The following is a 22,445-nucleotide window of genomic DNA, read 5'->3' as shown; positions in this document are numbered from 1 at the left end:
CTGTATATGAGTCATTCACACAACAGCTCAGAGGACTGAAACTGAAAACATAGGCAGTTGTTCTAGACAAGTTTGGGCAATGTCTAATGTCAGATTTCAGAAAACACTGCTTCCTTGACACACCCCAAATACCAGGATAAGAGGTAATAATACTGCATACACCTTATTCCTGCTCACATACTTGTTCCTTAACTTTTCTAATTCCGTGTAAAACCTGTATCTCTGACTACAACAGGAGGAGTCATAATAAAGACTAGAGTCACACTGGGACACGACCACAGACTGTATAGATGTGACCGAAGTCTGCTTCAGATCTGATTCACATTAATAAAGAAAAACAAATCTGTGTTACTTCATCCCGATGCTGTGTCTCCAGTCTGTGGAGAGAAAACACTGTGACATGGTGAAGGGGTGAGTGTAAACTTTATACACCTTTACACACTCTATAAAACTCTAAACGTTATAAAACTATCAGCCGTGAGAAGGTAGAGACAGACACACCGAATATTTGAATATTTCTGACTCGTGACTGTATTTTGTGTTTTAATTAAACAGCGTGGATGAAGAAACACTGGGAAACATCTGGAGGGGCAGTTAGGGTTTAAACCACATGTAGTGGGGTAAATTCAGGTAAAGCAGGGCAATGTACTGAAGCAGCGTTTCCTTTCTGTCCTGATCATGGAATGTCTAACCTTATGTTTATCTTGTTGTAAAACTGATTTATTTTAATAATATTCTTCATCACTACTTCAATCTGCAAACTATTACACTGAGTATATCATAAAAAAAGGTTTGTCTTTTTTATTTATTGTGTTTATAGTTACATTAAAATTGTGAAATGTTCTTTAATCACGTTAGTTCATGTTCATACTTGCAGTCTTTCTGTCAGCAATTTTTCTAAAGGCAATAAGACAGAAAACAAAGATAGTATAGGAATAGGCAAGTTCCTGAGGATTTGTTCCTGAGAGTTTCTTAAATTTCCCCCTCGGGGCACACAGTGAAATCACAGCACCGCTGCAAAGTGCTTCATCTGTGTACATGCAGAGTTTGTTTGATTAGAGAAAAGTAAAAGTAAAAATTATTGTCCTAAATAAAGGTCTAGGAAGTCATCTTAATGATGACCTAAATGCACTGAATGACCAGGTTACGACATTCATCGTGTTTTTCTTCCATGATGGCACACGCATAATTATAATTGTTGGACACTTATTGCTGGCTTAGGGAAAAAATAATCCTGGCAGAACTACTGTAGGTCTGTATGTCCAACAGAAGGTGCTGTCCACAACAAAAGATTAAGTTAAATTCGTAAGATTGATTCATCCTCATAATCCTCAAGTGATAAGCTGATCATGTTGGCAGTGGTGAAAGAGTCATTAAGGCTTGGCCACAAGAATGCTTGAAAAGAGGACTTGATGTTTAACAAATAATGGATGTATGAATGTGTTGTAAGAAGCATTGGTACAAAAGTTACTCAAATGTGTAAGGGACATATGAGACAATCAGATATACATATACAGTGGGTACGGAAAGGATTCGGACCCCCTTAAATTTTTCACCCTTTGTTAATTGCAGTCATTTGCTAAAATCATTTAAGTTCATTTTTCCCCTCATTAATGTACACACAGCACCCCATCTTGACAGAAAAACACAGAATTGTTGACATTTTTGCAGATAAAAAAAAAAAAGAAAAACTGAAATATCACATGGGCCTAAGTGTAAGCAGGGCCACGCGCGCGTCAGGAATGCTCACCCAGACACGCAACGCTCGCTCACTAAGAATGTGAATGTGCGAGTATAAGTGCTACCTATGCACTGCCTATCTAGTCATGAGCTCAGGGGAAGATTGCTTCAATTTCCCAGACAGGACACTAACCAAGGACAGGAATAGCAACAAACCCCAATTAAACCTAAATACAAAATATTTATTAATACAAATATATATGACACATGCCAGGATCAATTAACAGTGCCCATTCACTCACTCATCCACCCGCACTGATCCTGTTTCAAAAAGTAAACAAATGAAATAATAATTAATAAAAAAAAACACATCAATTACCAATTTTAGGCACATTAAACATTCTGAGTGTTTTAAGAGAACATCTCCCATTAACAAACACAATATGTTGGAACTTGTGCACCTTTGCTGATGTTACACTAAGCCCAAACACTGTTTCCAGTTTTGCTGGGGACAATCTTACAAGCGTCTGTTCCACATTTAATTATCACTTAAGTTCAAAGTCCTCAGATGTTTTGAAACTACTGCGGTGAAGCATTCAATGCAAGTCACTTGCTGGGATGATGCAACATAGAAACATATGGAGGCAGACTGTGGCGCCCCATGTCACTCAAAGAGAATTCGGCAAGCAGAAAGTAAAACAAACCTTAAAAATTAAGTAAAACACACCAATACGCACTGACCACTATAATAATAATAATAATAATAATAATATAAAATTATTATAATAATCTTATAAAATTATATATAATTTTATACTCCTCTTATGATTGGTGATCAGCCTGATGTTCAGTCGGTACTCATAGGAGGAGCGAGTCATGTCACTAACCAGGAGGGGATAAAAAGGTGGACTGGAAGAGAGAGAGAGGAGTTTATATCCTGACCTGAGGTTATCAGTGTGTGTTTGTGATTCTCAGCTCTTCATCTGGAGGAGAAAGGTTCAGCTTTATTTAAAGACCCGCCTGTGTCACTATGACAGATCAGGACTATCTACACTTATCACATTCATCACTTTTAACTGGTTATTGGATTTGGATTGTCTGGATTTGTAAATCTTTCATCACATAAATTATATTCTTATATAAAGTTATTGTGGGTATATAGTCTGTTTTTATTTAACTTTTAACTACACAGAGAATCATATCTCTCAGCTTTCTGCGCCCTGCACACAGATTAACATGCTTTACACATGTGTGAACAAACACTTCTCTCTATTTTAACCATAGAACGTATCTTATTATCTTAAATATATTTATATGAACATTGTACACACACACACACACACACACACACACACACACACACACACAATTCCAGGTGATAAGTATAAGTAATATCTCTGGGTGAAATTTGTATACATTTGTGTAAGCGTTTGAAGATCAGATCAGTAAAGCGCATGTTATGAGAGAGAATCAGTAAACACAATCAGAATGTCCAAAGTTCATGTAAAATATAAAGTCTGTTTGTTCTTTCACTGCTTCCTTTCCTCTTTAATCTAATAAAGGGCATTTATTGTTTGCATCATGTGACTTCAGACACGTGACACATCCCTCTGAAGTGAAATCTGAATGGATGAGCTGTAGAAATTAGTGTAGTAGTTTTTTGAGACTTATGTTGAAGTGATACTCGTGTTCTGAAGAGGAGAGATTTTAGAGTAGAACTGAGAGATGTGGGCATTAGATGAGGCATTGAACATAAAGGTCTGCACAGAGACTGTATACAAACACACGCACACACACACACGCTGTACTGTACTGGGTGCTAGAGTTTTATTCATGATCTTCTGCTGTGATTGACTGGTTCAGCTGTTTTACACACACACACACACATGAAAAATATGCTAAAGTAAATAAATAAATCAGGAAGGGACAAACTACTTTTTTTGAGACGCCGTATAGGGCTTAAATCAAACTTCACTCATGCGCACACACATATGAAACACTTGCATACACACATATGAAACACTCACACATACATATATACTACTAACTGCTCAAACAATTACATATGAAATACGCACATACACACAAACTCTCTGTGCACACACATGTCTATGAGACGTGCGCACATATACACAAAGTCTCCGTACACACACTTACTGTATGAGGTGCGCGCACATACATCCACAAACTCTCTGTACACACACAACTACACAGAGTAGCGAACTGTAGCGGTGTAGGGAACTAGTGAACAACGGATCTTTACTTTAGCGGAAAAGGGTATGAAAAATTATTAGTCATTACATATCCCTGAAGCGTGAAAAAAATTTAACTTGAAAAATTATTTATATATTTATTATAATCATAATCGAGGACGACATCATATGAATAAGACACAATAATTTACATTTCAACTTAATTTAGAAACCCTTAGTATTATAAAGGCTAGTAATCTGTAAAAAAAAAAAATAAATAAATAAATAAATAAATACATCTCCGTACATCTTGTAAATTAACCGAATCATTTTCGATAAGTTATAAACGTTTCAATATGTTATATATTTTTCAATAGTATCAGTTTTTGTTTCAATAAATAATCTATATTTAATGTCCGTAGCGTGAAATTTCCACAGCAGCAGCGACAGGTATCCGAGGTGCTTGTGTTACCATGGTAATGCAAGGAGGAAGTGACGTTGCATGGTGTTCTGAATGGTGGAATTTTGTAGAGTGAAGTTCCCTTATCAGACATTTCCTGCGCAGGGTGTAGGGTGTAGGGAGTAGGGTGTAGGGAGTAGGGTGTAGTGATTTCAGTGTGTATGGACTTGCCAATTCATTCTTCCTGATTAGTAGCGTCTTTTAAATAGACTGTTATTGTACAGTTTAGAAAACAGCGAGTGATTTATTTATTATCACACAGTGGGTGGTGTGGAGGGTCGGCACAATGTTTGAATTTCCGATTCTGTATTTGGATTTGATCAAGCGGAGAGAATCAAGTTGGATTCCGATGAGTTTGTTATTGTTCATATTAGCGAAGGCGAGGAAACACATTTCGCAAAACTGCGTTTTCTGCCGCTGCAATATTCAGACTTTATGTGAACAGTAGTTCTGAATACGCCATGTGATTGAGCAATGATGATCATTATACTGTCCTACTCCGTCTTCTAAACTGTCCAACAGCAGGCTGTTTAAAACCAGTACTACCGTACAGGGAGAATGAAGCGAAAAGTCTGTCTACACTGAAATGACTTCCGGTTACACTGAAAATCTCATAGGTGTATGTGTGCGCATCTCATAGGTGTGTGTGTGCGCATTTCATATGTAGTTGTTTAAGCAGTTAGTACAGTAGTACTGTATATATATGCATATGTGTGACTGTTTCATATATGTGTATGCAAGTGTTTCATGTGTGTGTGCGTGAGTGAAGTTTGATTTAAGCCCTATACGGCGCCTCATACTTTTTTCACAGTATAATATAGAATGAGAAAATAATATATGAGGGGTGTTCAAGTCAAAATGGGAAAAAGTAGGGGATCTCATTCTTCTGTTCTGTGTGAAAACATTAAGAATAATATATAACCAGCCTACAGACCCGAGGTGAAATGGTTTAGTCCTGAGTCATATTATTCTATATTATTATAAAATATGATATTACTGTTATAATGAGCCCTGGTCACGTGACAGCCTTCGAGACCATTAAGGAAATTTGTCATCTAATTATTTTTATGGCACATTTATTTAACAGCTGTTTTAGTGTAAATAAATGAGTTATTCGCATCTTTATATATAAAATATGACAAGATTTCAACAAATGACACAAAACGAATTTTATTATAAAATAAACATTATGAATAAATACCTGTTGGATTTGAAAGTGATTGCATGAACACATCCTAAAAACATTAATATTTAGTTAGTATTTTAGTTTAAGAAGCCTGTCACGTCCCTAGGGGTCATTATAATATTAATTTATAATATTTTTTTATGAGATTCAGCAGACACAGGATACAGGATGTGTTCCCATATTAGGTTGTTACCATATAGGGGGGCATTTGGGAGGGGCATCCGAGCATAACGAGCATGGGGAAAGTTTACACCATAACAAAAGAGTCTAGTGATTCATTGGTCACATGATCCACACAGTGTAGTTTTGAAGCGAGGATTTTTATTTTGCCTTTTTTCCCACTGTTTTGGAGCCTGCAGTCGTATATGTAACATCAGTAGGTGAGTTTAAATAATATATTTACCTATATAGACTCTATAGAACGGGGCTCGTGACGTCACCGACTGATTAATAAACCCGTTAAAACTTAATAAAACTAAAGTTTAGTTATTTAAAGCCCGGTGTAAGGTAAGTGCAGGTAAAGCAGTTTGTCCTGATAACTAAACTACTGAACCTGACTTACTCCTGCATTAGAACTCATTAATAAACCGCTTGTTATTCTGCTCAGTCATAAACTATTTATTAGTTTATTTTAATGAAAGATGTGTACATGTTAGGGAAGTTCTCGATCTGAGTCTCTGTCAGTGCACATGCAAACTCGATTAAACTCAGATAACAGACCTGGGAGAACTGGAAGTGTATACTGAATCTGATGAAGACTGGGATTAATGCAGACCTTAATGACGTCACTTTAGGACTCGCAGCTGGAAGTGTGTACTGCAAATTAACCACCTCTTCATATAAGACGCTTGAAACTAGCTCTCCAGTATGCAACAAAGATAAAAACAAATTCACAAAATCTATTTTATAATCCAATCTTCTTCCCACAATATTTGCATCTGTATGAGGCCAGACCAAACTAAATCAAACCTTTCGGTATACGCGCCAGACCTCACATGGAAAACTTAGGCATAAATCTGGACGTCCTAAGTCAGACACACTTTTGCCCAATACCTCCTGGGAGCTTGCAAAAGCTTAATATCAATTTCGAACTTACTTATAATAAGAAGGCTGAAACTCATCCGTATATTTTTCATCAACAAGTCCTCGAAATGAAAAGCATTTTTCCCTACCATAAACCCATATACACGGACGGATCAAAAATGGACAACCACGTTTCTACAGCAACAATAACCGACCAACATCACTACGGAATCCGTATCCCAGACCAAAGTTCCATCTTTACAGCAGAAGCCTGGGCTCTGTTACTTGCTCTGGAACATATTGAAAAAGAAAGAGAACAAAACGCCTTAGTATTTACCGACTCAAAATTCTGTCTACAAGCTCTGTAATCTACAGTATGAAAACAAATCACCCAATATTCACTGATATATTCATTAAGGCAAACAAACTACAGAAGAACCATCACAATATTATCTTCTACTGGATTCCAGGACATAGTGGAATAACGGGAAATGAACAAGCCGACATGGCAGCAAGACAAGCCCTTACAGAAACAATTAGCGTATGTTAAATCCCACACTCTGACCTCAAACCACTGATAAATCAATATATATATATCAAATAAATGACCAGCAGAATGGAATCAGTACAAAAACAACAAATTATTCAAAATAAACCCAGTGGTAGGAAAAAGAAATTATCACCCATTCGAATCAAGACACGACCAGGTCGTATATAAAAGGTGCCGTATAGGGATTACCCGTATTAAAGGATGAAGAAGCTTCAAAATGTCAGCGCTGCAGAACTACCCTAACCATAAAACACATTCTTTTGGACTGCCCAAGATTTAACATCATAAGAAAAGTGTGAATTTCCCCACGGGGATGAATAAAGTACCTACCTACCTACCTACCTCCCTCCCTCCATCCATCCGTCCATCCATCTAAAACTATTTCTACCAGAACAAGATATCAAAAACATATTTTGCAAGACAAAACCAGAAAAACTTTTACAATTTCTATCTAAAGTGCACCTAAAGAACCTAATGTAAAGTCTTGTTCTTCTGACCAAGACCATGGTATAATGTGATCTATTATTATTATATCCTTTTTACTTTCCCACTACTCTTTAAATGACTTACATTATAACATAATATAAAATTGGTTAGAATAAATCAGCTTAATATTTAATGTGAATCTTGCCATGAAATAGCCTGAGAAGCTGATATGGCAACAAATCCTAATACAAACAAACAAAATTTAGGACTCGCCTGTTTGATGTAAATCAAAATGTCAGATTAGTGTAGAATTATTTACCCAGAGATTAGTAATTATAAATTATTTTATTAAAAGTGATGATGACTTTGGATATCTTGACTTGAGTATAAACCTTTGTGCTGTTTAACATTTAACTGTATAAATGTATTTATTAGTTTAATTATTTCTTTATATATTGACACCTGCCTCTGTTATAGTAAATCTACACACACTGACGCACCATGACCAACTTTTCCTACATCTGCACCGTGTGGATCAGCGTCTGTGTGTGTAAGTCACATTTTTATCTTATATTAAACAGATGAAACATAATGTTATTAAAATAACTGCTCTGTCCAGATTAATCTATATTATAATTTCCCGTCTCAGACCTCCTCTCTGCAGAACCTGAGATCAGTGTATCTGGCCCAGTGGGTTCTACAGCTGTCCTGCCGTGTGACCTGACGAGTGTAGACACTGACAGACTGTATATTAGATGGAACATTGAATCTAAAACTGTGTTTGAGCGACTGAGTGTGGACTCGTATCAGTGTGAGGGATATGAGGGTCGTGTGGACGTTCCTGTGGAGGAGCTGCGTAAGGGGAACTGTTCACTGGTGTTACACAATCTGACATTTACTGATACAGGAGTCTACACCAGCTACCAGACAGTGAGACACACCAAGAGATCTGTCCGTGTTAGGAGAGGAACAGTCCTGATCAACAGTGTTAATCTCTCAGTCTATGGTGAGTGAGTTAGTGTCAGTAGAACACACACTGAGCGTTACACACACCAGAGAACAAAGCTGGAAATAACTAATGATTATAAAAGTGTAAATCTTACTGTGTTATGATGCAGTAATGTGTGTTTTCTTTCCCTTTAGTTCCCCCTCTTAAAGAAACAGACGTTGGTATTTCAGCAGCTCCCACAGGTGAGTCAGTATCTACCTTCCCCTTATTTTCATCACTAATCAATAATTAACAGTCTGTTCCAGAACGTTAGAGGTGGAAGTAGGACTGACTTTTAAAATCCCACTTTAGGAATTACACCCATTTTTACCCAGTTCCTCATTTTCACCAGCTCAAAAGTAATGGGACACCTGAGTGATGCGCAGTGTAAAGGCCAGTTGTGGCTGTTCCTCAGTTATCTCATGACAGATTAAGGAGATAAAAGGTGTGGAGTTGATTGAGAGTGTTGAATGTGTATTTGGTAGATGTTGATGAGACTCTCAGTACACAGTGTAAAGAGGTGCTGATGCAGGTGAAGCAGCTCATCATTAAAATGCATGCTCCAGACTCTTGGAGTTTACTTCTATTAAAGATGTGTGTTGTTCAGTCATTCAGCCCCAGAAAAAGATCAGTTCAAAGAAATCACTGAAAGACCAGAATTGTCCTGATGTTCATGTTCATGAGTGTGTGTAAACTTCCAACCACAACTGTCACTAAAACTTTCTGTCTCTCTGCAGAAATGAAGAGTCCTCACCCACTGGTCCTGGTCCTGTCCCTCGTCTCATGTTTACTCGTCCAGCTCTTCTGTGGAGAAACATGGGTGTGACCTATAAACACAAAAGTTCTCCACAAGATGGCAGTCCAATAAACCCTTAAATAAAGCTTCCTGAAATAAACCTTTTGGTGAAGTTATTGGCTGGAAAGCCTGGACACCTCAATAAGGCTTCACCTCACCATCACTGACCTGGAGGACTGAAAATATCCACAGATGATTATAATTATAAGGGTTTCTGTATTTAATCAGACTTTACAGCAGTATTTCTTATAACAGTCATCTGTCAGAAGGTCACAACTGCTACCGAAATAAAGTCTTATTTATTAAGTACTGAGGCACTGTTTTTACTACAATTTTAACATTCTGAAACTTTTGTAATGTAGTCTGAACTGAAACTGGACTTTCTGCCAAACAGAATTTTGTTCTGGAGAAACCAGTTTGTTCTTCTTACAGTGTGGTGTATCAAATGATCCAAAAATCTGAACTTTTTTCTGAGTTAAGCTGGTGTGCAATTACAAGTCTATACACACTATACACAATTACCATATAGTAATTATAGTATAATTAGTAACGTATATAGTGTATTTTGAGTATCAGCTTTGAGGTAGAATACTATGATTTAATAAGAATGATTTGCATCTTATATATCTTGTGATAATCAGTACATTATTATTATTATTATTATTATTATTATTATTATTATTATTATTTTATTATTATTATTATTTTATTATTATTTTTTTTTAATAAACCTGGCATTGTGTATTATGACAGACTGTTGACTAACTGTTGTCTTTTGGATAAAAGCTTATTCTAAATGGATAGCGTAAATCAATTAATTAATTATTATTATTATTGTTATTATTATTTTATAACTATAAAAGATTACATTTAAGTACATTTTAAAAAAATAATTCAGAAATGCTTTATTTATAAATAACCTAGAAAATAGTCCAATTACAGCTGCGTCCAACATACTTTAATACTGTTAACATAAATGAATAGCGTTGGTACAACACATTTTTCAGTTGTAAATTAAGTTGATCCAACTCAAGTAAATTTAAATTTCAAGCCCTGGTCAACAGAATTCTGTGAAGGAAGGAAGCATAAGACAAACGGGATAAAACGGAGATTTTTATTTTACACCAGCAGCAACTTACAAATGAGGTCTCAATTTGAAAAGATGTACAAAACATAAAACGCCACAAATAAGAATTAATCATAGAAAAAAAATTAAACACCAACAGAAACGTTTTGTACTTTATAACTCTCCGTTATGACTTTTAAATATGACCGTTAGAGACGGTTGGTCAGGAAACTCCTGAAGTCAGATGCAGACAGGACACTTTCACTCACAAACTCCTGTGAAAAAATACAGAGATAGATTCAATTAAAATTCATGATACCTAATTTATCAAATGAACAATATTTATACTTTCTTCCTGTCGCTTCACAACTCATGAGAACAGACCGAAACCAGAACCGAACCGCAGATTAAGCACGCGCATATAACCGTCGGTATTTTAAGTGTGATTAAAAATACAAGAAATAGCTTAAAACAAAATAACGTGACTAAACATCGCTAAACAGCAGGTGACATTTATGTTCAGTATTTCGTTTCTATTTAGAAAGATGGGAATTAATTTCTGCTTACCTTTTCCACACGCCCGCCAAACGTTTGTCTTCTCAACACACTGTGTTCTCTTCTCGCGATGTCTTCTCGCAAGATTTCCGGTTTTGCTATTTCCGGTTTCATAGTGACAAGATCTCTTTGGTTTATCTCAACATGACTGAATCTAATACATGTTAAGTTGTTGAATTTCAAGTAAATACAACATGATTTATTTATGTTTATCTTGGAAACATGAAATCATTATGTACAAAACACATATTACATTTTAGTACATGTAACAGGTAGCCATGTTCATTTTTTTGAGTGAGGAATTCAGGCCAAAAATAATGAAAAAAGCGATACGGCTGCACCGGCTAAAGAAAGAGAGTTGGCTTGGCAAAAAATAACGGACAGAGTAAATTCATGAGTGCATTAAATTGCAAATACATCTCCTTTGTGTCTCTCCTTTTATTATAATGCAAAATAATTAAACACCCCTGTCGCATACTTTTGGCTGTTAAATGAAAGCGTGTACTTTTCCTGCCATTCATTTTTTTAGGTTAAACTACCAATTTATACTGACTAGGAATTTATGGTTTCTTATTTAATAAGGTGTAATCCTTCAGGAGCCAGAAGCCAAGTGAAAATGAAACACACGAAATTCTGAAAAAAGGTAATATTTGATTACACGATCACTGAACTATTTATTAAACACGGTTTAGTATATTCTTTCTTTCATGTAGATAGAAAGAAGGTTGAAGCCCGTCTAACTGGTGGGGACCCACCACCACCTCCCCTCCCCCCATCTGAGGAGCGGCTCTGTCCCTTAATAAAGGGCGACCAGTGACACTAACATGGTGAAATGTAAGTTTACCACTATGAGTTGTTTTCATTATACTGTATCACTTAATAAATTACTATCTCTGTCACTTTCATGCAGGCTTAATTTATTTAACTGCATATGATGTACAGGCTACTGTGATCTAAGTTGTATTACTTTGACATGTTTTTTCCTGCATTATTGGTTTTTGCTTTGACAATATTAAGAATTCTATAGGTTGTATTTTCTTATAGATACTAATAGAGGGATTGTATTATTGGACCCTACAGAAAGAACACAGTCTGTCACAGTTGTAAGTGTTTTGTTGTCAGGTACTTTTAGTTGCTTTTAGGTTTTTTAATTTTTTTATTTTTGCCAGATAACGTATACTTGCATATTTCCAATGAAGATGAAGAGACCACATCTGCTGTGACAGAAGTGGACAATGCTGGTAGATCCACTGAGGTAGGATGCATACTATTTGTGCAAACTTAAGTAATTCTTTTAATTGTGTAAAGCTGCTTTGTGGCAATGACAATTGCTAAAAGCGCTATACAAATAAAATTGAATTGAATTGAATAGAATATCATAATACATGCCCCCTTTTTACATTAGAGTAACAAACTGTCATTGTTCTTTCACAGTACATACCTGGGAATTTCTTCACAGTTGAAGGTCCTTCAACCTCAGTGCACAATTTAAGCAATGTGAGAATTTGTGTGCAGTTGTCCATATTTTAATTTTATTGTCTGACAGAATCTTATTTATTTAATTATTTTTAATAATAAATCCTAGTTTCCTTCCCAGTTGCCAGCAAAGGAGCTGTATAAAGTCCATCTTCAAAAACAAATAAGAAAAAGTGACATGGAGATGGACCTTAAATGGAAGAGAAAAGGCTATCCATTAAAAAAGCAAAACTAGAAATTTAATTACTGGAGCGTCACCTTAAGGTGAGAACTTGTGCGTATATTAATCTGTTGCATGTTAAAAGTGTTGTGTATATAAAGCAATGGTCATTAAAAAAACACATTTTGTTTCATTTTACTTTCATTGTTTTTCACGAAATAAAGAAATGAACAGCACAGCAGACCAGTGCAAACAATTTAATAAAAGTAATTTTGACAAATCCTGTCTTCCATCACTTCCATGTTGTGTGCAAAAATCTGTAGAGGTTCCTCTGGGCCTCTTCTTCAATATAAGGAGGGTGGCTCTATACTCTTATAGTGGCAATGTTGTGAAGCACAACACAAGCCACTATGATGTCGCATGTCCTCTCTGGACTGACCCGGAGCCCACGCAGACACTGAAACTTGAGGATCCCTATGGTCATCTCCACCTTGGCCCGTGTTCAGCTGTGAGCCAGGTTAAAGCGTGTCTGTGGTCCAGGGTCAGGTTCAGAGTAGGGTGTCATTAAATAGGACAGACAAGGGTATCCTCTGTCCCCCAGCAAGTAACCATTGTACTGACCTGTAATGATTCAAGTGTACAATGCACACTTGTAAAAAAAAAAAAAAACATTGTATAAAGCAAAACATACCCTGCTAAAATGCCTGGCATAATGATGGCTCGTGGAAAATTCTGGCACCATGCACAGAACCTGGCCATTTGGCCTCAACATTAGTAATTTACATTTACATTTAGGCATTTGGCAGACGCTCTTATCCAGAGCGACTTACAGTACAAAAAGTGCTTTAATGTTTACGTCATTGGATACATACTTACACTGGGTTAACTAGGTTAATAACTAAGTGCCATTAGTCCAACACAACTGGGAAGAGTTTTTTTTGTTTTTTTTTTGGGGGGGGGGTTAGTCCAAGTACTGGAGAAACAGATGAGTCTTGAGTTGTCGTTTAAAGATAGTCAAAGTCTCTGCTGTACGGACATCTAGAGGAAGTTCGTTCCACCCCCTAGGTGCCAGAACAGAAAAGAGCCTGGATGAATGCCGCCCTCGGTCCCTGAGAGATGGTGGGATGAGGCGAGCAGTGCTGGAGGATCGGAGGGAACGTGGTGCAGTGCGTGGTGTAATTAGCGCAGAGAGGTAAGTGGGTGCTGGGCCATTTTTAGCTTTGTAGGCAAGCATCAGTGTTTTAAATTTGATGCGGGCAGCTACAGGAAGCCAGTGCAGGGAGCGGAGGAGTGGGGTGGTGTGGGAGAACTTGGGAAGGTTAAAAACGAGACGTGCTGCTGCATTCTGGATCAGTTGCAGAGGACGAATCGTGGACAGAGGCAGGCCTGCCAGGAGTGAGTTGCAGTAGTCCAGTCTTGAAATAACAAGGGACTGAACAAGCACCTGAGTAGCCTGTGAAGAAAGAAATGGGCGAATTCTTCTGATATTGTAAAGAAGAAATCGACAAAAGCGAGTAAGGTTGGCGATGTGTGGGGAAAATGACAAATAATTGTCCACGGTTACCCCAAGATTGCGGGCGGTGGCTGAAGGAGTGATTTGGATTTGGTTTAGTAATGATGCGAGTTGCCTCACATATTACCTATAGTTAGTGGAAAAAAGTAATGAGTTTATTGATTTTGACAAGGCAAAAAATTAAGGATACAAAATTAGGTTGTTTGCAATATGTGGTTTCAAGAGATGTTAATTAACGATTCCCTTGAAAACCAATAACGCTCTTTCAAATAATCATTAGGAAATGAAAAGACATCAATACGCGGTCTTATAACTGTCTCTTGTATAATCGTATAATTTGTGCCTCCATGTCCACAGGATCATCATTAAAAGGACGCGCCATGCTCAATAACCTTCTGAAACATAACCTGCTACCGAGCAGCTCATCTTCAGAGAGTAAGTTGCTATGGTTACATACATACCCAGAAAGTTACCTCCGTTTTTGGAACCGAAAGTTAAGGTTATCCACTAACTTACCCTCAAACTTAACCGGGTATGTCACATAACTTGCTTTCTGGAATACCCCCCTGGTCTGTTTGTGTGTGTGTGTGTGTGTGTGTGTGTGTGTGTGTGTGTGTGTGTGTGTGTTTATGACGGTGGGGCCGGGGGGGCGTGGCCTTGTATGTTATTGTCACACTCATGTTTCTCCACAGAAGAGCTGGACGAGTAAACATGAGACGAGGGACAGGACCAGTGGGTGAGGACTCTTCATTACTGCAGAGAGACAGAAAAGATTTATTGTGTTTAACTAGAAGACACTTAGAGTCTCATCAACATCTACCAAATGCACATTTAACAATCTGAATCAACTCCACACTTTTTATCTTTTTAGTTCTGGATCAGAACTATTGAATACACTGCGGTTTAGGGAACCCGTCTTACTCACATCTCTAACATTCTGAAAAAGACTAAATAAGTGATTAATCAGGAAATAAAAGTGTTTTACAAAGAAGGTACAGTAGATACTGACTCACCAGTGGAAGCTGATGAAATACTGCTGTTTGTTTCTATAAGAGCGGAAACTAAAAGAAAAAAAATGCATTAATGCAGAAACTGGGCACAATCATTATTCCTGTGTAAGTGCAGTTCTTGATGAAGCTACATTATTTACACTGAGGTGCGTGTAGGTCAGACTCACTAATAATCTACTCCATGACCTTAGTGTACTCCAGTACTGTTATTAAACACAGCATTATTAACCTCCACAATAATAGGCACTTTTATCTTTTCTTTCCCAGAGCAGAAAAGCTCTCATAAATAGATATGAAATAGTATAGGAATAGCCAAGTACCTTGTATCTAATGTTCACACCTGGTGAGCTGATTTCTGGGACCTTAAGTATCCTACCAGGTAAGCTCGTTTTCTGTAATTGTAAGCATGGTGGGGTTGCCTAGCAACCGTGCCCACCTGCCGATCTGCCTGACTATAAATCCCTGGGGTGGTCACTCGTGGCTTCAGCCATGTTACAGAGAGGGATGAAAGATGATCTGGATAAAAATATATTACACTTGTGTAACGCAAATGCTTTGAATTTATAGCTGTTGCACCGTGTCTGGATATGTGTAGAATGAGAAACACAGAAATTATCAGGGGCTGTGTGTTCTACATAGGAATAGCTTACATTAAATGTATTAGTCACGATTTAAGCCTCATCACAGAGACAGTGCTGGTTAAAGTGGGCGGTAGGGGCTCAATCGGTTAACGCTGTGGGTTACTAGCACCTAGCACCGTAAAGTTGCCACTGTTGAGCCCTTGATCGAGGCCCTTAAACCTATCTGCTCCAGGGGCGCTGTATCCTGCCTGACCCTGCGATCTGACCCCAGCTTCCTAACTGGGATATGCAAAAAAAACTATTTCAGTGTAAAGTAATGTACGTTTGACAAATAATTGAATCTTAGTGAGTAGGTGGACTTAAATGTCCTCCTACTCGCCTCTGATCAGGGCTGCATTTTTTGTTCATGGTTGACCTTAGTGCAGCTTTTGACACCATTGATCATAGTACTCTCCTTTATAGATTAGAAAATATAGTAGGGATTAAGGGAATGACAATCTTTTGGCTCAGATCCTATTTGCCTGGTCATTAGAATTTTGTTAATTAACTTCCTTCTGCATAATCCGGTGTCCCTGCTTGCAGTACATTCACCTTATACAGTACATTATGTGACTGTGACCATACATAACTATTATCTCTCCTTCTCCTCTTTCTCTACATCCCCCTGTCTCTCTCTTTCTGTAGAGCTATACATGTCGCTCCTGAGCTGCCACTGATCCAAACCCCTCTGCCTCTGGACCTGTCTGACTCGTTTTGGTGCCCTGCTTTTGGTTAGAGATCTTGTCTCACGGAGGCCCTATGTTGTCTTCTAGGGTTGTGTGGTGACTGGGGACGGTTCCACTTTACCATGAAGACGGTCCTGGAGACAGCTGTTCACTGAGGACTTAAATTTCCCACACTTTTGTACCTGAGCCTCCAAAAATGAACTGGACCCCATATTAACTTAAAAAACATCTTTTTTATATTGAACTTGCAGTTGCCTAAACAGTATCACTGCCAAGCAATTTTCATAGATGTCTTTCTCACACATTTTATACCAGTTTACATAATTTTCTTTTGATTCTGTAAAGCTGATTTGTGACAATGACCCTGACTATTGTTAAAAGCACTATGCAAAATTTAATTTAATTATTCTGTTGTCTCAATCTAACACTCCCATGCAGTCCTCTATAATAAAATGTGCAGTGCAGAAACACTGGGACTGGAAATCAGGGATGTTGTCACTAAACCGGTTCTTATTTTTGATTACTTGCCCAACACTTATTTCAAGCTTTGTTTTTAGGTGTGTGTGTGTGTTTGTGTGTGTGTGTGTGTGTGTGTGTGTGTGTTTGTGTGTGTGTGTGTGTGTGTGTGTGTGTGTGTGTGTGTGTGTGTGTGTGTGTGTGTGATAATGATGATTTTGTGTTCTGACTCACCTTCACCTTGGACTGAAAGTTTAACCTGATTCTGAAGAGATAGCCGGGTGAATTTAGTTGTCTCATAGCTGGTGTAGACTCCTGCATCAGTCAGTCTTAGATCGTGCAAAAATAAGGAACAGTCCCTCTTATGCAGGTTCTCCATAGGAACGTCCACACGATCTTCATATCCCTCACCTTGAAAGGTCTTCTCACCCAGTCTCTCAAACACAATCTCAGATTCAGTGTTCCATCTAATATACAGTATGTCAGTGTCTCCACTCGTCAGGTCACACGGCAGGACAGCTGTAGAACCCACTGGGCCAGATACACTGATCTCAGGTCCTGCAGAGAGGAGGTCTGAAATGGGAAAATTGAAATCTGGATAGTGAACTTATTTAAAAAATGTTCTTTATATATATATTTTTTTTTTTATGTGAAAAAAATGTGACTTACCCATACAGATGCTAATCAACACAATACAGATGTAAGAAAAGTTGGTCATGGTGTGTCAGTGTGGGCAGATTTACTACAACAAACAGAAGGGGTTATTAAGACTGCGTTTACAGATTAGGACTGCTATTAAGACTGCGTAGTTAAGTTGCTTCATCAGGCTCTATCTTGTGACTTAATTGTTTCCAGAAGCTGAGTCGAATCAGAACCAAACTACAGTAGAGTTCAACTGGATTTATACTGAATGGAATACTAAGTCACACACAGTTAGAAGTTAGAAGTTTACACTTTAGCCCAATTCATTTACACACGTTTTTTTCCCACAATTTCTGCTATTCCTAGTAAACCTACCGTGTTGGGTCAATAGGGATCACTACTTTATTTTCTGAATGTGAAATATCAGAATAATAACAAAGAGAAAGATTTATTTCAGCTTTTATTTCTTTTCACAAATTCCCAGTGGGTAAATGAGCTACATTCTAGCTTACATACTAGTTACTATTTGGTAATACTGCCTTAAAATTTGTTTAACTGGGGTCAAATGTTCATGTCACCTTCTACAAGGTTCTTACAGTAAGTTTTGCCTGTTCCTCCTGATAGAACTTGTGTGTGTCAGGTTTGTAGTCTTTATTGCTCACAGACACCTTTTCAGTTCTCTACACAAATATATTGATATATTGCTTCAATATATCTACATAATTTACCAGTTCCTCCTGAAGCAAAGCATTTACATAGCAAGATTTTTGTAACCATGTGCAGCTGCAAGCCACCTCAACAAACCTCAACACCATATTTTATGTTCTGATATGTCAGTTGTCGCACTGTCACTTTGTTGTTGCTCGTTTGCACATTTGCATGTGCACTTTGTTGTGTGTTGTCTGTAAAACCTGTAGATAGTCTTCCTTAGTTAGTTTTAGTTAGTTTTTGTTAATTTATGTTGTAATTTATGTTAGGTCTCTCTGTCCTGTCTCTGCTAGCCAGCTAACTAGGCCTCTTGGTTAGCTAGTTTAGCTTCTCTGTTAATTTATGTTGTAAGTTTATGTTGCATGTAGCACCTTGGTCCTGGAGGAACGTTGTTTCGTTTCACTGTGTACTAACTGTATATGGTTGAAGTGACAATAAAGCCTACTTGAACCTGCACTTAAACTTGAAGCCATAGCCTGACTTGTTATGGCAGTTTTGGAGCAGTGAATTCTTCCTTGCTGAGCAGACTTTCAGGTTATGTTGGTAATATTGGTCTTGTTTTATTGTGGATATACTATAGATACTTGTACATCTATATGTATATCTGATTGTCTCCTATGTCCCTTAAACATTTGAGTAAATTTTGTACCAATGCTTCTTACAACACATTCATAAGTCCATTATTTGTTAAACATCAAGTCCACTTTTCAAGCATTCTTGTGGCCAAGCCTAATGACTCTTTCACCACTGCCAACATGATCAGCTTATCACTTAAGGATTGTGAGGATAAATCAATCTTACGAATTTAACTTAATCTTTTGTTGTGGACAGCACCTTCTGTTGGACATACAGACTTAGTTCTGCCAGGATTATTTTTTCCCTAAGCCAGCAATAAGTGTCCAACAATTATAATTATGCGTGTGCCGTGAATGTCGTAACCTGGTTATTCAGTGCATTTAGATCATAAAGATGACTTCCTAGACCTTTATTTAGGACAATAATTTTACTTTTCTCTAATCAAACAAACTTTGCATCTACACAGATGAAGCACTTTGCAGCGGTGCTGTGATTTCACTGTGTGCCCTGAGGGGGAAATTTAGAAAGACTCTCAGGAACAAATCCTCAGGAACTTGCCTATTCCTATACTATCTTCGTTTTCTGTCTTATTGCCTTTAGAAAAAATGCTGACAGAAAGACTGCAAGTATGAACATGAACTAACGTGATTAAAGAACATTTAACAATATTAATGTAACTATAAACACAATAAATAAAAAAGCCAAACCTTTTTTAATGATATACTCAGTGTAATAGTTTGCAGATTGAAGTAGTGATGAAGAATATTATTAAAATAAATCAGTTTTACAACAAGATAAACATTCCATGATCAGGACAGAAAGGAAACGCTGCTTCAGTACATTGCCCTGCTTTACCTGAATTTACCCCACTACATGTGGTTTTAACCCTAACTGCCCCTCCAGATGTTTCCCAGTGTTTCTTCATCCACGCTGTTCAATTAAAACACAAAATACAGTCACGAGTCAGAAATATTCAAATATTCGGTGTGTCTGTCTCTACCTGCTCACGGCTGATAGTTTTATAACGCTTAGAGTTTTATAGAGTGTGTAAAGGTGTATAAAGTTTACACTCACCCCTTCACCATGTCACAGTGTTTCCTCTCCACAGACTGGAGACACAGCATCAGGATGAAGTAACACAGATTTGTTTTTCTTTATTAATGTGAATCAGATCTGAAGCAGACTTCAGTCACATCTATACAGTCTGTGGTCGTGTCCCAGTGTGACTCTAGTCTTTATTATGACTCAAGTATGTGAGCAGGGATAAGGTCTATGCAGTATTATTACCTCTTATCCTGGTATTTGGGGTGTGTCAAGGAAGCAGTGTTTTCTGAAATCTGACATTAGACATTGCCCAAACTTGTCTAGAACAACTGCCTATGTTTTCAGTTTCAGTCCTCTGAGCTGTTGTGTGAATGACTCATATACAGGCATGATCATTATACCTAACAGGAAAATGACCGGAGAAATCTGTACCTGTATGAGTTTATATGATGTGCTCCTGCTACACGATCGGCTGATTAGATAACTGTACATACTGTAATAAAGTGCATAAGAAACTGTTCCTAAGTGGTCATATGAGTGTATATACTGTATTAAACCAGTGACTTTCAATTTTGAAATGTCCTTTTTATTGTTAAGAAGGAAAACTAAGATAAAATCTTAAAATGTTCAGCAGTAGGTCCAATCTCTGCCTTTTTTGTGCTAAAAATAATAAATGTGTATCCTGAATCCTAAATCATGTTCATACTTGCAGTCTTTCTGCCAGCATTTTTTCTAAAGGCAATAAGACAGAAAACGAAATCTTGTTGTAAAAAATTCGGTCTGGCCATAAAAGATGTGTCAGTCTATTCACAATTATCTGAGGAACTAAGCTTTTATATTTACACGGTTCGTCTGGTCATTATCATGTGACCTTCATTCTCATTAAAAGCTCAGGGTGACTCAGGTGTCATAAACACTTTAAATGTTCTGGAAATCATGAAGCCCCTAAGTGACATCTGTTGAGCCAGATTATAGTCATGTTATTATGTTATTGTACATTTAGCTGTTCCTGTATAATCCTACAGGTGGTGCAGTAACCTATCCACACATCAACAGGCATCACATCATGTAGGTGGAGGAATTATTTGCAAAGTTTATTTATAATTGTAAGATAAAAAAAATAAATCTCAAATCTGCATTTTTAAAATCGCAACACAAATCTCCCAGGTTAGCCTGGTCTGGTACTGTCTCATCAGCTTTGTAAGATTAATGTAAATGTCAAATGGAATGGAAAGAGGTGAATCCTTTATGTCCTAATGCTGGGACGTTTAAGAACATTAACTAAAATCAGATCTTCAGTGTTTGTGTTACTGTCTGAATCTATTTACCTATCCTCAGTGGAGCAGATATGATAGGCCAGATATTTCATTTCATTTTTACAATCACTGGAACTCTTAGTAGTTTACTGCCATTAGAGCGTTAGTTTGAGATGTTCAGGTCCTTCATAAACTCTCTCTGCTGCTAAAGTCTTAATAAAGTTAATTTAAATGATACTGAACACTTTCAGGTTTCTTATCCTCTAATCCATACATCACATAAATGACAAATGTTTTGAACTTCTTTTCACAGCCGTCTCTATAAAACAATTTACATATTCTTATAAATGTAAAATCATGCGAAGTGACAGTCGAGTGTGTATTTAAAAGTATCTCAGTATTTAACATTATCTGCTATTTCAGCAATTCTGTACACTTTTTTTTATTACAAACTAAAAGTAAAGTGTTTAAGTTTATTTTATGTGCAAAACAAATCTCAGCGATAGTTGTACATTAAAGTTTGACAAGTGCGCAAGCACGCATGCCTCACTACCTCAATTCTACAAATGTACACACGCTCTGTCCTAAACCTGCACTGGGTAGTGATGCAAACCTGAGATACAATTCATCCATACTACAATGTTCGCTGATTTTGAAACCCAACCTTCTCAACTTCTCTTCAAATCCTTCCATGGAAACTGTGCATACTGAGATTATAGCATTATTATGTTCTTTTAAAGCAGGTAAAGTAAATTTCCATGTTGCTGGATAAAATGCATGCTTTGAATATACAGTACAGTGCCTTGCAAAAGCATTTACACCCAAACCCGGGGATTGGCCCTGAGTAAAATCCCTTTGCTTTTAGCCACAACTGAAACAATCTCATGTGCAGAAGGCCCAAAGGTATCACAGTGGATGCAGCTGCCATGAGACCTAAAAATCTCTGAAAGTGATGAACAGTCACTTTTTGGCGTAGCTTGGTTTCCTTCAGGGTGTCTTATGAGGGGGTGCCCGGCTCATAACACTCTCTTTGTGTACTTAACGCCTCGCGAGGACTGGGTGGCCGACAGTCCCGACTCTTGAGCATGCACAGCCTTATTCTTGATGCCCGTGAGATTTAGCCACAGGTAACTCTCTGCGGAACACCATCGCAGCCATAAAAACGACCGATTGCACGGGCCATCTGCTTTGTTGCACAAAGAGACAGATCTGTGGCTCGGCGTAATTCCGCCATACCCTATCATGAAGAGCCCCGCCAGTGCTCAAGTCTTTTAGCAGGTCAGCCTGGTAAGCCTGCAAAACCGCCATGGTGTGCAGGAGAGCACCAGCCTGATCAGCTGCCTGAAAGCTTTTGCCCACCAGGGAAGATGTCAGTC

At 37.6% G+C, this 22,445-nt stretch overlaps 2 protein-coding genes across 3 annotated transcripts; one reads left to right on the top strand and one right to left on the bottom strand.

Moving 5' to 3' along the window:
• Positions 1 to 213: 213 nt before the first annotated feature.
• LOC128511696 (CD276 antigen homolog) lies at positions 214 to 9,871 on the top strand. Its single transcript, XM_053484676.1, has 5 exons — positions 214 to 411; positions 7,995 to 8,067; positions 8,167 to 8,523; positions 8,661 to 8,708; positions 9,243 to 9,871. Exons 2-5 carry the CDS (start codon positions 8,019 to 8,021, stop codon positions 9,329 to 9,331), a joined length of 543 nt encoding a protein of 180 aa, XP_053340651.1. The 5' UTR covers positions 214 to 411; positions 7,995 to 8,018; the 3' UTR covers positions 9,332 to 9,871.
• A 2,974-nt stretch (positions 9,872 to 12,845) lies between these two features.
• On the bottom strand, positions 12,846 to 19,997 carry LOC128511720 (CD276 antigen homolog). Of its 2 annotated transcripts, XM_053484707.1 has the most exons (6): positions 19,844 to 19,997; positions 19,625 to 19,699; positions 17,513 to 17,585; positions 17,078 to 17,416; positions 15,085 to 15,132; positions 12,846 to 14,824 (listed from the first exon to the last, which is right to left on the bottom strand). In XM_053484707.1, the coding sequence occupies exons 3-6, from the start codon at positions 17,559 to 17,561 to the stop codon at positions 14,748 to 14,750; spliced, it is 513 nt and encodes a 170-aa protein (XP_053340682.1). In that variant the 5' UTR covers positions 17,562 to 17,585; positions 19,625 to 19,699; positions 19,844 to 19,997; the 3' UTR covers positions 12,846 to 14,747. The 2 variants fall into 2 exon arrangements, with proteins under 2 accessions (XP_053340682.1, XP_053340677.1); XM_053484702.1 differs by lacking the exon at positions 19,625 to 19,699.
• Between the last annotated feature and the right edge of the window lie 2,448 nt (positions 19,998 to 22,445).

Source organism: Clarias gariepinus, chromosome 2, assembly GCF_024256425.1.
Source record: "Clarias gariepinus isolate MV-2021 ecotype Netherlands chromosome 2, CGAR_prim_01v2, whole genome shotgun sequence".
Taxonomy (NCBI): Eukaryota; Metazoa; Chordata; class Actinopteri; order Siluriformes; family Clariidae; genus Clarias; species Clarias gariepinus.
Note: the sequence above shows the minus strand (reverse complement) of the source record. Positions and strands in the feature narration are given on the sequence as shown.

Bases quoted from the DNA above. Each gene is read 5' to 3' on its own strand.
- LOC128511720 (XM_053484707.1), bottom strand. From the start codon at position 17,561: ATGACCAACTTTTCTTACATCTGTATTGTGTTGATTAGCATCTGTATG. The intron at 17,417-17,512 runs GTAAGTCACATT...TTCCCATTTCAG, and splicing joins GTTGATTAGCATCTGTATGG to ACCTCCTCTCTGCAGGACCT. The intron at 15,133-17,077 runs GTGAGTCAGAAC...TTTTTCTTTTAG, and splicing joins ACTTTCAGTCCAAGGTGAAG to TTTCCGCTCTTATAGAAACA.
- LOC128511696 (XM_053484676.1), top strand. From the start codon at position 8,019: ATGACCAACTTTTCCTACATCTGCACCGTGTGGATCAGCGTCTGTGTG. The intron at 8,524-8,660 runs GTGAGTGAGTTA...CTTTCCCTTTAG, and splicing joins TGTTAATCTCTCAGTCTATG to TTCCCCCTCTTAAAGAAACA. The intron at 8,709-9,242 runs GTGAGTCAGTAT...GTCTCTCTGCAG, and splicing joins TATTTCAGCAGCTCCCACAG to AAATGAAGAGTCCTCACCCA.